This window comes from Vombatus ursinus, unplaced genomic scaffold (assembly GCF_900497805.2).
Source record: "Vombatus ursinus unplaced genomic scaffold, bare-nosed wombat genome assembly UNPS02014959.1, whole genome shotgun sequence".
NCBI classification, from domain to species: domain Eukaryota; kingdom Metazoa; phylum Chordata; class Mammalia; order Diprotodontia; family Vombatidae; genus Vombatus; species Vombatus ursinus.
In genome coordinates, this window is record NW_020954737.1 from 15,361,424 (window position 1) to 15,375,184 (window position 13,761).

The window sequence follows — 13,761 nt, forward strand, 5'->3', positions numbered from 1 at the left end:
CTTAACTGAGCAAAGAAATCTTAAGACTATACTAAGGGCTCTGAAAATGAACTAAAACCACTGCCTTGATATCTGGTTCTTTTCTAATAGAAGACTAATAAGTAACATAAATGTATTTATTTTGCCAATCACAACAGAAAAAGACAATAAGAAAGTACCTCATTTGTTTCAAGCAGCTCACTGCATACTCTCTTACATACTGGTCTGGATAATTAAAGTCTAACAATTCCAATGCTTCTCTAGGAGGCAGTTTAGGCCATATCTGAAGAAGAGCCTGTAGCTGTTGAAAAATTAAGAATCATTTAGGTGTACTTGTATTTTAAAAAACATTGGCCATTTGGAAAACAAATAGAAATGACAAACATCTAAAAGTTGGCTCTTGGAAAGGACTAACAAAATCAACAAATCTTAGCCGACCTAATTTTAAAAAGAGAAGGAGGGAAGAGGAAGGAGGGGGAGGGGAAAAGTAAAGAGAAGGAGAGAGGGAGAGACCAAAAGCCATTTCCCAATAGATAAATGGTCAAAGGTTATGGACAGTTCTCAAAAGAGGGCTTGCAAACAACATATGAACAACTATATCAGAGAATGCTCCAAATCACTAATAAAAAGAGAAATGCAAATCAAAATAACTCCAGTTTCACCTCACATCCAGCAAACTAACAAAAAAGACAAAAGATGGGAACGGTCAGTTGTGGAGGGGTTGTGGGAAGAGAGAGGGATGCTATTGTGAATTGCTGATAGAGCTGTGAAATAATACAATCATTTTGGAAAAAAAATTTAGAATTATGGAAATGAAGTGACTAAAATATCCACATTTTTTGCTCAGAGATTCCACTGCTAGGCATATATTCCAAGGTCACTTGGATGCAATAACAAAATCCCCACATACAACAAAATGTTATAGCAGCACTTTTGTGGTATAACAGAAGTGGAAAAAAAGTAGATGTCCATAAAATGGAAAATGGTTAACAATCTGTAGTACTTGAATATAATTGAATACTATTGCACTCTAAGAAACTACAAATATGATGAACACAGAGAAACATGGAAAAACTTAAATGAACTGATGCAAAGTGAAATAAGCAGAGCCAAGAAAACAGTATATACAATGACTACAAAAATTAAATGGAAAGAACTCTGAAACAACTGAAAATAAACGTTGTAGAACTACATAAAAACAAGCTTGGGCCCAGAGAAGAAATATGAGAAGACACCTTCCCCCAATAATTTTGCATAAGTCCACAGGTAATGAATAATGATTATCGGGCTTTTTTGATATATTGTTTGGTTTAGCTGATTTTTTTTTCTTCTTCCTCCTTCTCTTTTTCCTCCCTTTAAAAAATATGACTGGTTACAGGACATGGCTGAGAGGGTAAGGAATAGGGAAAGATAATTTAGTTGATATAAAAATAAAAGATAAAATTATATTTAAAATAAATACACTGAAATAATCGTGTTTTACCATTAATTTGTGTTTCCTCCTTTTTTAAAAGGGCATTTGAATTTGTATACCTTTGCAAATAGTCTTTTCCCTAGAAATCTCCATAATGGACAAAATTCCAGCAATATTGAAATTCATTCCTTTGACCACAATTATATTTTTACACCATACTCTGAAGAAGGCATATTATGATACAATGTTTTTTGGCATAAATACACATCATGTTTCTCTTATTAGGTTTGTCTTTTGTTGATTGTTTTCCATTAAAAAGGAAGACTTTTGTAATGGTATATAATTTATACATACCATGAAAAAAAACCTCCCCTACCTCTTCAAAATCTTAATAATAAATTCATATGCTAAGGTTACAAAAGAGTTTTTAAAAAAGATAACACAGGAATCAAATCTGTAAAATTAGAACTACAGGACATCCCAGGTCTCATGCCTTCTAGCTATAAATATATGTCACCCAAAGACTCTATCTCAATACTTCTTAAAGAAAACAGATTCCTTCACTAATGTTCCCATGAATCCCTTTTATTTTTTACCGAAACTGAACTGAGCTACTGTGAGGGACTGTCTATGTTGGCAACTACCAGGTGGGCTCTGTGGCAAGATTGGGGTAGAATCTGAGTATTTGGAAGTCGAGGCAGGGGCTGTGGTAGGCGGAGTCGTGGTGGACTGGGATGGGCTGGGTACGGAGAAGCCCTGAGGCAGTGGGCAGTGCTATGTGAGATAAGCTGGGTTCGAGGAAGTAGCCGGAGCTTGTGCTCCTGAGGCAAGGGGCGGTGCCACGTGGGAGAGGGACAGCAGAGAACGAGTTCCCTTTGCTTAGTCCCCTCCCTAAATGCAACGTCAACCCCAGACGCCTCCTTCCTGTGACCTTCCTGACTTCCTGGGTCACGTACTCTGTCTATGCACTAATCCAGACGCCTCCTTCCTGTATCTGGTCCTAGCCTCCTACGTCACTCCCTCTCCCTTGGTGTGCTAAACTCAGACAGCCCCTTCCGGTATCTGACCCTACAATCATTGGCTAGTAAGCGGGCTGGGGAGGAGGGGCTAGTAGATACTTAGGAACGAGCGTGGTCAGATCACGCGCTCTCTTGGCTCCTGCTCTGTTGCTCTGGCCTTGCTGCTTGGCCTTGCTGTGATGGCCTCTGAATAAAGCTCTGGTGTTGGCGCCTCCCGATGGCTCGTCTCTGTGTGTTTATCCGGTTGAGGACCGAAGACTGATGAGTGAGTATAACTCTGGCAGCCTGCTCCTTATAGGAGTGTTCGGCGCTGCCGGTACAAGCTACAGTTCCATTAGCAATAAAATGAGGGATTTGGTATAGATAACCTAAAATTTCCTCCAGATCTAACAGTGCATGACTCAAGTTGAATAATACCAACTGCACAAAAGACCCACTCTAATGAGTACGCTTGAAAAATTGGGATTATATTAGAAGTACAGGCAAGTTTTAGAGATGTATGTATGCATGTATGTGTGTGTGTATATAGGTAGGGGAGGAAATAAGACAAGATCTCATATGACTAATATTTGTGATTTGATGATGCATATTTATAGATTAAAAGTATAACATAAAGGTATCTTCTCTGATGCAAATATAAACCAATAAGTAATAATAATGAGAACCATACAAATGCACCAAATGTAAATTTGTATGTTACTGGCCAACTCGGGTGAAAAGAAAATAAAAAACAAACAATCTTTGTAGGATGTTAGGCAAAATTGTAAACCTGTCTGTATTTGTGTGTTTTTGAGCCTATTATTTTAATAAATTTTCTACTATAAAAATTATTTTGAATTCCAAATTCAGTATCAGATAAGTAAATGCTTAGTTTAATTATAGTCAGTTAATCAATCAACGAACATATATTAAGTGCTTTATGTGCTAGTTACTGTGTTAAGTGCTGGGGATAAAAAAGAGACAAAAGACAGTCCTTACCGTCAAAAAGCTTAGCAGTGGGGGAGACAACTCGCAAACAAACATATACAAAGCAAGCTATCTACATGACAATAAAGAAATAATTAAAAGAGGGAAAAGCACCGGAATTAAGAGGGCTTAGGAAGGCTTCCTATAGAAAGTGGGGTTTTAGTTGGACTTAAAAGTTAAGTCAGGGAGGCCAGTAGTCAAAGCAGAGAAGGGAGAGCATTCCAGGCATGAAGGACAGTCAGAGAAAATTACCAGAGCAGAGAAAGATGGAGAGTCTTGATCATGGAACAGACAGGAGGAGGCCAATGCCACTGCATTGAAGACAAAGTGTTAGGAAAAAAGGTGTAAGAAGACTGGGGGGGGGAGCAGGGAAGAGAGGGAGAGAAGGTTATGAAGAACTTTGAATGCCAAATAGAGCATTCTGTATTTGCTCCTGGACATAAGAGGATTATTGATATTGAGTAGCAAAGGTGACATGACCTGAGCTTTAGGAAAATCACTTTAGTGGCTGAATAGAGAATGAATTGTAGTGGGGAGAGACTTGACAAGGCAAGCAGTTGCATCAGCAGGATATTTCAGCAATCAAGGCATAAGTAAAATAAGTAAAATAAAAATATCCCAATAAATTTCAAAGAAATTAGCCTAAAACACGTATTTATGTTGATAAATATATGTATAGTACATTTTTGTTGATTATGTTGATAAATATATGTATAGTACAGATATATGTGTGTATATGTATGCATATATATATGTTTGCATATATAGATAGATATAGATATAGGAATTTGTTATGTAAATAGACACTCTTAAATCATGCAATTGGACTATAATTAGGAGGCCAGAAAGATCAACTGAGTTTAATGAAATAGCTAATGAAATCAGTAAAGCAGTTAAGTTGCTAAGGTGGATCTTTTTTCCCCCCAAAGCTGAAGAATGGGAACAGTCTTCCTTGGTTATTCAGTTAGTTTTAAATCTACCTAAGATACATATTTCAGAGAACTGATGGGAGCAGAAGTGACAACTACATGTCATGTGCTCTTTAAATTAACATCACTGACAAGCGATCTTCTGACAAGCTCGAAAATAAAGTGGAGCCCATCTTGAATTCAACTTAAAGAAATTCACTAGAGAGAGACTAACTGAAAATAACTTTAATCAAACCAAATGGTTTACAAGCTAAGACATTTTCCCTCAAATATGAGTTTTAAAAACAAAAATATTTGTAAAAATTTAGAATAATCATTGTAATGATGCATATTTTCACCTACTTGCTGGGATAAAAATTTAGGCTACAATATTTGCTAAATAATTAGTGATATTACAATCAGCAAATAAATCTTAAAGAGAACCCCAAAGTTATAAAGAAAGTGGATAACTAAGGCTATCTCCTTATTCTGCAAGATTGAGGCAAATTGATGCTTTGAGCTATATTTAGTCAAAGGCTGGAAATCCTATTATTAATGTAGAATTTGCCAACTGCAATTACTTCTATTTTATTCCTGTTTCTAATCAACCAATTAAACAAACATTTGTTAAGCATCCATCGTAAGTAAAACACTGCACTAGACCCTGGGATACAAAGAGAAGGAATAAAAGAACTTTTACTCAGGGACAATCTATCTTACTTATTCAGCCCACTCAGGCAGGGGAAAATTTCTTTCTCAAAAACCAGATGAGACATATGCATTATTAAGAGTAACTGATACTAGTGATTTGGTTGACCTTACCTGAGCAACATCTTCAAGTTTATTCCATTTGACAGACAGCAGCAATTTTGGCAATGACTGTGGAAAATTTTCTCTACAGTCTTGTCTCAAAGTCCAAATAAGATCCATTTCATTCTCACACAGTTGGGATAAGGGATCCCTCTCCATGATTTCTTTGAGCACAGCATGAAATTTTTTTCCACCTCGACTCTAATAAAGTAAAATGTATGAGATTAAATTCAAAAATAGTTAAGATTCTTGGTAAAACCTGCTATTTTCTGTCTCTGTGACACTAAGCAAATCATAGCTTCTCTGGGTCTCAGTTTCCTTATTTGTAAAATGAGGGGATTGAATTACATGATATCTGCAGTCCCCTTCCACCTCTAAGTCCTATTGACCTATGAATATTCAACAAATACAACAGGACTAATCTTTCTTGAATCAAAATTAAGAATTGAGGGCATATTTTATTGTTTCCTATAGAAATAAACATACATTAATGCATTTATAAAAATTATTTTTAATGGAAATGAGTACCTTGGTTTTTGTTTGAGAACTCAAATCTATAAGCCATGGACAAAGGAAGTTGTAGCCATTAAATAAATAAGCTTTATGCCTAAAAAACAAAACAACACCTCCATTCAAAAGCACTAGGTGGCAATATTGCCATTTCCTTCAAAAATATGTAAGCAGAACTATGTCCTCTTCATACCTGGGTACTCTATTCATGTACCATTTTACCTAAAAGGCAAATATTCAGAAGTTTCCTTTGTTTTACGAAGGGTTAGAGACAAGGCAAAAAGGGTAAATCCAAATAGAGGCAGCAGCCTCTTGATCTGCTTCTTTATGTTTCAATACATAAAATCTCCAGATGCATGGAATTCAAAATATAACATCATTATCATTTGGCTAACATTAAAATTTTTGCTATTTTTATTCTCAAGATAATGTATTGAAGAAAATGGTACATTTGTTTTATGACCCAATTTCCATGAAGTTCAGTCTAAGCAACAAGGTTTAATTTTTACCATATCTGCACATTTTTGGAAGATCCTGCTCTAAGTCAAAACCTTTTTTTCTTAAATTTTCTTTCCAGGTATATCTGCCAAAAGAATATGAGGATCTGTACTGGAAGAGAAGGCAGCTAAATGGCACAGCAGGTAGACACTTAGAGTCAGGAAGACCTGAGTTCAAATCCTGCCTCAGACACCTAACACCAGTGAGATCCTGAGCAAGTCATATAATTGCTCTCTGCCTCACTTTCTTTATCTGTGAAATGGAGATAGTAAAAGTATCTTCCCAGAAAGGTTGTTGAGCTAAAAATGAGACAATATTTACAATCCTTTAAGCACTATATAAATGCTAGCTATTATTAATGTGATTCTTAACCTGGGTTTCATATTAATATGTAAATAAATAAATGAATACTGGCATATTACTGATCTTTAAACCACTGATTTATGATGGCATCTATAGTGAAAGGGTTTATAAGAGCATATCAAAATTTACTCTGAAATATTAAATAAAATTTAGAACTTTATTCTATGTACTCATTCTATTTGCATTAGCCTGCTTTATTTTTTAACTGATCGATCTTAGTTCAACTATGCCTTCAGTGGAAGTGGAGCTAAATCAGAAAAGTTAAGGACTGCGCAGAACCTGCAATCCACAAAAGGGCTCAGATATAAGCTCTCTTCTTAGATGGAATAGCTTATTTATACATCAAAAGAGTGTTTAGGAGCATTACATTTTCTCGTGTCCAAGTCCTATCTTCTTTCAGCATAAGATTCATGATAGATATTTTCATTTTACTGTTGAACTAATTTAGAACAGGAAAGCTACCGAACATGATGAATTTATGTTCCATGTTTGTGTTGGTTAAAATTCTTATATGTGGGTCAAGCTCAAGGTGGTGGGTTCTAGGAAGTGAAATTCCTATATGGAATCACCTACTGAATAATTAATTATTTTATCTTTGGAACTAAGATTTTTTCTTAGGACTATAAAGTCACCCATGTGAGAGACCAGGAAAAGCTCCAAGAAATAGAATTATCAGTGTTACACATGTATGGTGTTTTGGCTTAAAATTTCTCCTTATTGGGTCAAACAATCAGTTGGATAAGAAAGAATATAAAAATCCAACTTAATTCCTCTATACCAATCAATTCACATTAAAAAAAAAAAAGACTGTCATAAAGGTTCATGGTCATGGGTTAATTTTGGAGTGGAATGGAAGTTGTTTGCCTCTCATTTCTGGATTTCACGACAGCCAAATTTGAGGAATAAGTATCATTAATCTCCAGTCATATTGTTATTAAGACTTAAAATTTTGGCTCATTGAGTGTATTATCAAGAAAAAATACAAGAAAAGATCTGAACTGCAGAAGGTGATATTAGAAGTTACAATAGGACATAGATGAACAAAAGAGACTGTGTTTAAATTAAAAGTTAAAAAGCTCTCATCCAAGCCTTCAAGCAAGTTTGGTTATTTTACAAATATGATGATTTGAAGGTTCTTTCGTAAAGGAATTTATAGAGGAGTTTAAAAGTTTTATGTATTAATAACAAGCTTGGTTTGATTAATAGAATGATTAAAAGAATGAATAAATGGTTTACGTCAGAATTACTGTTAGCAAATCTTTTTTCTGAAGGAAGTGTAAAAATATGCACCCTGAAAAAAATCTGATTAATTCAGTACTGTAGAAATGCCACAGAAAGTATGGGTCAACATGTGATGAATAAGGACATATTAAAATACTAAATACAACTACTGCTCTTTACACCACAGATAAGACCAACAAAAATTAAATGATTAGTGTGTTGTAATATTTCCAGATGAACTATCCAGAGATAAATCACATGATTTAACGCCTTTGCATCCTAGCCTAATGTGCAGGAACAAATACTACATGGACCTTGGGAACCTTACAAATTAACAAAGAAACTTTGGAAATGAAGAGGATTAATTAAGGGTAGACATGAGACTAAAAACTAGTAAAAATCTATTGTTCCAAAACATAATGGACAATTAGTGTCTATGCACATACACAAATAACCCCACCACCACCTACTAAATTAATCTAAGTTGTCTAGATTTAGCCGCATTTCTCCATTTTTAGTATAAAGTCCTCATTAGTATATATTAATATTTACAAACTTTTCCTGAGAGTTGAGTAAATCGAGGGTTTGCAAAGGCAATGGCCATATAGATATCAAATACATATCCAGAGTGACAAAAGTGAGCTGCCCAAGGAACTAAGCCAAGGTTGCGCAGGAAAATAAGACAACAAAACTGGCCTCAGCTTCAGTGTTTTCAAAAGTTGAAGGTAGTTTAAAAATTATTCTCATTCAGGCTATGATAAAACTCACAAATCATAAAACTGGGATAGGACCCAAATATTTTAATTTTGTAAGGTAATTCATTATTACTTTATTTTTCATGGATTTATCCAAAATGGTGAAAATCTATTTATATTCCATGCATTCAACCTCCTGAGGTAATAAATTCCTTAATATTGTACCCCCAAATACTTTAATAAAATTTTGTTTACTTTTCCTAATTTTACCATGTTAAAACTTTTTAAAAGTTCTCATAGCTAATCAAGCTATAAGCAAAAATTTTCAGTTGTTAGGTACACAGTTTGTGGCTTACATTAGCACTATCCTCAGACTAAATAGCTAAGATTATCTTTCTGACCTCTAGTTTTACATGTTGAACACTGACATCTGTTACAAATACATATCTAATTTAAGATTTCTTTTCCCCAAGATTCTCTTTGGATTAAGAAGCAAATAATTTGAGTCAGAACAAAATGTAAACTAAGGGGGCAGGGTCATGCTCTATCCAACCACAGTGCTGCCTTCACTGTCCATTACTTGACTGCCTGGTGCTATACGATGACCAGGTGGGGGGAGGGGGAAGTAAAGAACAACTCTGTATCCCTACATTGCAGTTGCTGCTCCGTGGGCTGGTTTTGCTCCACTGCTTTGTGCTGCCCATGGTGGGAGTAATTTTAGAGTAGGGTTCTAAAAAAGTAAACTAGGAGGTGGTTGTGGGGTAAAAAAATAAAAGGTATCAATATAATTTTTAAAAAATCATCCTAAGCAAAAGTTGTTTTCCAGTTCTAACACAATCACATACTCTGCCTAATTTAGTCATATATAATTTTGGTTGACTATTGTGTTGAATATGGCCTGGGGCATGAGAAAAAGATCAGAGATCTGAAGTCAGAGGACCCTGGTACATTCCTGGCCCCAGCTCCCAGGCTCCACATCATCAACCCTTGTTCACACACAAATTACCAATGCTGTGACCTGGAGCAAGACGCTTCCACTTCCAAGCCTTCCACCTCAGTTTCTGTAACTACTTTTCTTTAACTACTGAGTTTGACTTTAAAAATCTCAAATATCCCTATTCAGCTCTAAATTCCATTTTGTTTTGTGTTTTTTTTTTTAAGTAGCTGCCATTTATATTGTACTCTAAGGTTTTTTGCAAAGTCTTTCCCATGTGATCCCCACAACAACCTTGGGAAGTAGAAACTATTATTACCCTCATTTTACAAAGGACAAAACTGAAGCTCAGAAGTTAAAGAATTTGCCTAGTGTCACATAGCTAGTAACTATGTAAGCTAGAATTTGAATGCAGGTCTTTTGGTCACTCTAAATTATATCATCCTAAGGCATAATTTCTGTGTAATTGCTGAGTGAAACTCAGCTACTACTCATCACAGGTGTTGAAAGATTTTCTTCTCTCTGCACTTCCTCTTCTAAATTACTTATGTTAAATAAAACTAGCCCCATCACTTCCCGGCAAATAAAACTATTTCTATTTCTACTATTGCTAGAACTCTTTGATGAATCTCCCTACATCCTATCTCACCTGAAATATTCTTTCTTTCAGCCTCCATATGCCAGGCAATTGAGTTTATAATTGATTACAGCTCTAAGAATAAACCCTCAGGACCAGATGGATTCATAAGTGAATTCTACTAAACATTTAAAGAACATTTAATTGCAATATTACATAATTTGAAAAAAATAGGTAAAGGAGACTTGCCAAATTCCTTCTGTGACACAAATATGATTTTTGATACTTAAATGAGGGAGAGTAAAAACACAGGAAGAAAACTATAGATTTCCCTAATAAATATTGATGCAAAAATTTAAGTAAAATATTAGCAAGGAGATTAAAGTAACAATTACAAAGATCATACACTATGATCAGGAAGGATTTATACTAGGAATGCAGGGCTGGCTCACTATCAAGAAAACTATAAGCATATTTGACTATATCAATAACAAAAATAATATAAAAATCATATTATATCAATAGATGCAGAAAGAGCTTTTTGCAAAATACAACATCCATTTCTAGTAAAAAAAAAAAAACACTAGAAAGAACAAGAATCAATGGAGCCTTTCATCAAATGACTTAGCAGTATTTATCTAAAACCAAGAACAAGCATTATCTATAATGGGGGTAAACTAGAAGAAGTCTCCCCAGTAAGTTCAGGGGAAAAGGCAAGGATGTCAATCATCATCACTAATATTCAACATTTGTATTTGTTGTTGCTGTTCATTGTGTCTCACTCTTCATGACCCCCCTGGACTAAAGCACATCAGGCCCTTCTATTGTCCACTATCTCTTGAAGTCTGTCCAAGTTCATGTTTGTTGCTTTCATGACACTATCTATTTATCTCATCCTCTGCCATCCCCTTTTCCTTTTGCCTTCCATCTTTTCCCACATCAGGGTCTTTTCCAATGTGTTCTGCCTTCTCATTATGTGGCCAAAGTATTTAAGCTTCAGCTTCAGTATTTATCCTTTCAGTGAATAGGCTGAATTAATTTCTTTAAGTATTTACTGATTTGATTGCCTTGCTGGCCAAGGGATTCTTCAAAGTCTTCTCCAGCACCACAGTTCAAAAGCATTGATTCTGCAGCACTCAACTTTCCTTATAGTTCAACACTCATGGTCATACATTGCTACTGGAAAAACCATAGCTTTGACTATATGGACCTTTGTCAACAAGGTGATGTCTCTGCTTTTCAGTACATTGTCCAGATTTGCCATATCTTTCCTTCCAAGGAGAGTGTTTTAATTTCATAGCTACAATTGCCATCTGAAATGATCTTGGAGCCTACAAATATGAAATCTGACACTGCTTCCATTTCTTCTCCTTCTATTTGCCAGGAAGTGATGTGACCAGTTGCCAAGATTTTAGTTTTAGGTTTTGTTTTTTTTTTAAATGTTAAGCTACAAGCCAACTTTTACACATTCTTTTTTCATCGTTATCAAAAGGCTTCTTATTTTCTCTTCACTGCATATCTGAGACTGTTGACATTTCTCCCAGCAACCTTAATTCTGGCTTTTGATTCAGCCAGTCAGGCATTTCCCATGATGTACTCTGCATATAAGTTAAATAAATAAATAAGGGGACAATATATAGTCTTGTCATACTCATTTTCTAATCTTAAACCAGTCAATTGTTCCATGTTCAGTTCTAACTATAGCTTCTTGACCCATATACAGGTTCCTCAAGAGACAAGTAAGACCATCTGGTACTCCCATCTCTTTGAGGACTTGCCACATTTTGCTGTGATCCTCAGAGTCAAAGGCTTTAGTGTAGTCAATGAATCAAAAGTAGATGTTTATCTGGAACTCTCTTGCTTTCTTCATAATTCAGCAAATGTTAGCAATTTGGTCTCCAGTTCCTCAGCCTCTTCAAAAACCAGCCTGCTCTTCTGGTAATTTTTGGTACACACCTTGCTAAAGCCTAGCTTGCAGAATTTTAAGTATAATTTTGCTGGCATGTGAAATGAGTGCAATTGTTTAGTAATGTGAACATTCTTTAGCATTGCCCTTCTTTAGGATTGGGACATAAAATGATTTTTTCCAATCCAGTGGTCACTGTTGAGTTTTCCAAATTTGCTAGTGCAAATTTGGGGGAAAAAAAAGAGTACAGCACTTTTAACAGCATCATCTTTTAGGGTTTTAAATAGCTCAAGTGGAATTCTATTACCTCCACTAGCCTCATCTTTAACAATGCTTCCTAAGGCCCACTTGACTTCATTCCCCAAGATGTTTAGCTGTAGATCAGTAACCACACCACCTTGTTTATTGATAATGTTAAGATCTTCCTTGTATAGTGCTTCTGTGTATTCCTGCCACAACTTTTCTTAATCTCCTCTACTTCTGTTAAATCCCTACCATTTTTTCACTTTTATCATGACAACTTTTGCATAAAATCTTCCCTTTATAGCTCTAATTTTCTTAAAGAGATCTCTTGTCCTCCCCATTCTATTGTTTTCTTCTATTTCTTTGCATTGCTCTCTTAAGAAAACCTTTTTAGTCTCTCCTTCCTATTCTCTGGAATTCTGCATTTAGTCTGGTATATCTTTCCCTTTCTTCTATCTCTTTTGCTTTCCTTACTTTTTTTTTTATTTTCAACATTTACTTCCACAAGATTTTGAGTTCCAAATTTTCACCCCATCTCAACCCTCCCCCCACCCCAAGATGGCATGCATTCTAAATACCCCTTCCCCTAGTCTGCCTTCCCTTCTATCTCTCCCCCCTTCTCTTATCCCCTTCCCCTTCAATTTTTCTGTAGGGCAGGACTGATTTCTGTACCCCATTTCCTATATTTCTTATTTCCCAGTTGCATGTGAAAAATTATTTTTAAACATGTGTTTTTAAAACTTTGGGTTCCAAATTTTCTCCCTTCCTCCCTCCTCACCCACCCTCATTGATAAGGCAAGCAACTAAATATAGGTTATATATGTGCAGTTATGCAAAACACTTCCACAGTAGACATGCTGTGAAAAACTATTTCCCTTAATCTTATCCTGCCCCCCATTTATTCTATTCTTTCTTTTGACCCTGTCCCTCCTCAGAAGTATTTGCTTCTGATTACTCCCTTTCCCAATCTGCCCTCCTCTCTATCATTCCCCTACTCTCTTGTCCCCTTCCCCCCCATTTTCCTGTAGTGTAAGACAGATTTCCACACCCAATTGAGTGTGTATGTTACTCCCTCCTTAAATCAAATCCTATGTGAATAAGATTCACTCATTCCCTCTCACCTTCCTCTGTTTCCCCTCTACTGTAAGAGCCTTTTCTTTTCTGTTTTTTTTTGGGGGGCATAATTTACCCCATTCTACCTCTCCCTTTCTCCTTCTCCTAGTATATTCCTCTCCCACCCCTTAATTTTATTCTCCAGATATGACCCCTTCATTTTCATCTCACCCTGTGCCCTCTATCTATCTATATCTATATATACATACATATAATTTTTTCCCCTTCAACTACCCTAATACTGACAAAGGTCTCATGCAGGGATGTAAACAGTTCAACCTTAATAAGTCTCTTATGATTTTCTCTTTACTGTTTACCTCTTCATGTTCCACTTGAGTCTTGAATTTGAAAATCAAATTTTCTATTCAACTCTGGTCTTTTCATCAAGAATGCTTGAAAGTCCTCTATTTCACTGAATGACCATTTTTTCCCCTGCAGGATTATACTCAGTTTTGCTGGGCAGATGATTCTTGGTTGCAATCCTATCTCCTTTGCTCTCCAGAATATTATATTCCATGCCCTGCGGTCCCTTAATGTAGAAGCAGCTAAATCTTGTGTTATCCTGATTGTGTTTCCACAATACTTGAATTGTTTCTTTCTGGCTG

General features: G+C 35.7%; 1 protein-coding gene across 3 annotated transcripts in view; it reads right to left on the bottom strand.

The window, feature by feature from the left end:
• PIK3CB (phosphatidylinositol-4,5-bisphosphate 3-kinase catalytic subunit beta) overlaps window positions 1–13,761 on the bottom strand; it is a 183,012-nt gene that overhangs the window by 32,746 nt on the left and 136,505 nt on the right. For all 3 annotated transcript variants that reach the window (XM_027845225.1, XM_027845227.1, XM_027845226.1), the window contains 2 exons: window positions 5,109–5,297; window positions 159–280 (listed from right to left, as the gene is read on the bottom strand). In XM_027845225.1, the coding sequence (XP_027701026.1) occupies window positions 159–280; window positions 5,109–5,297 (311 nt within the window). The remainder of the gene's footprint in view (window positions 1–158; window positions 281–5,108; window positions 5,298–13,761) is intronic.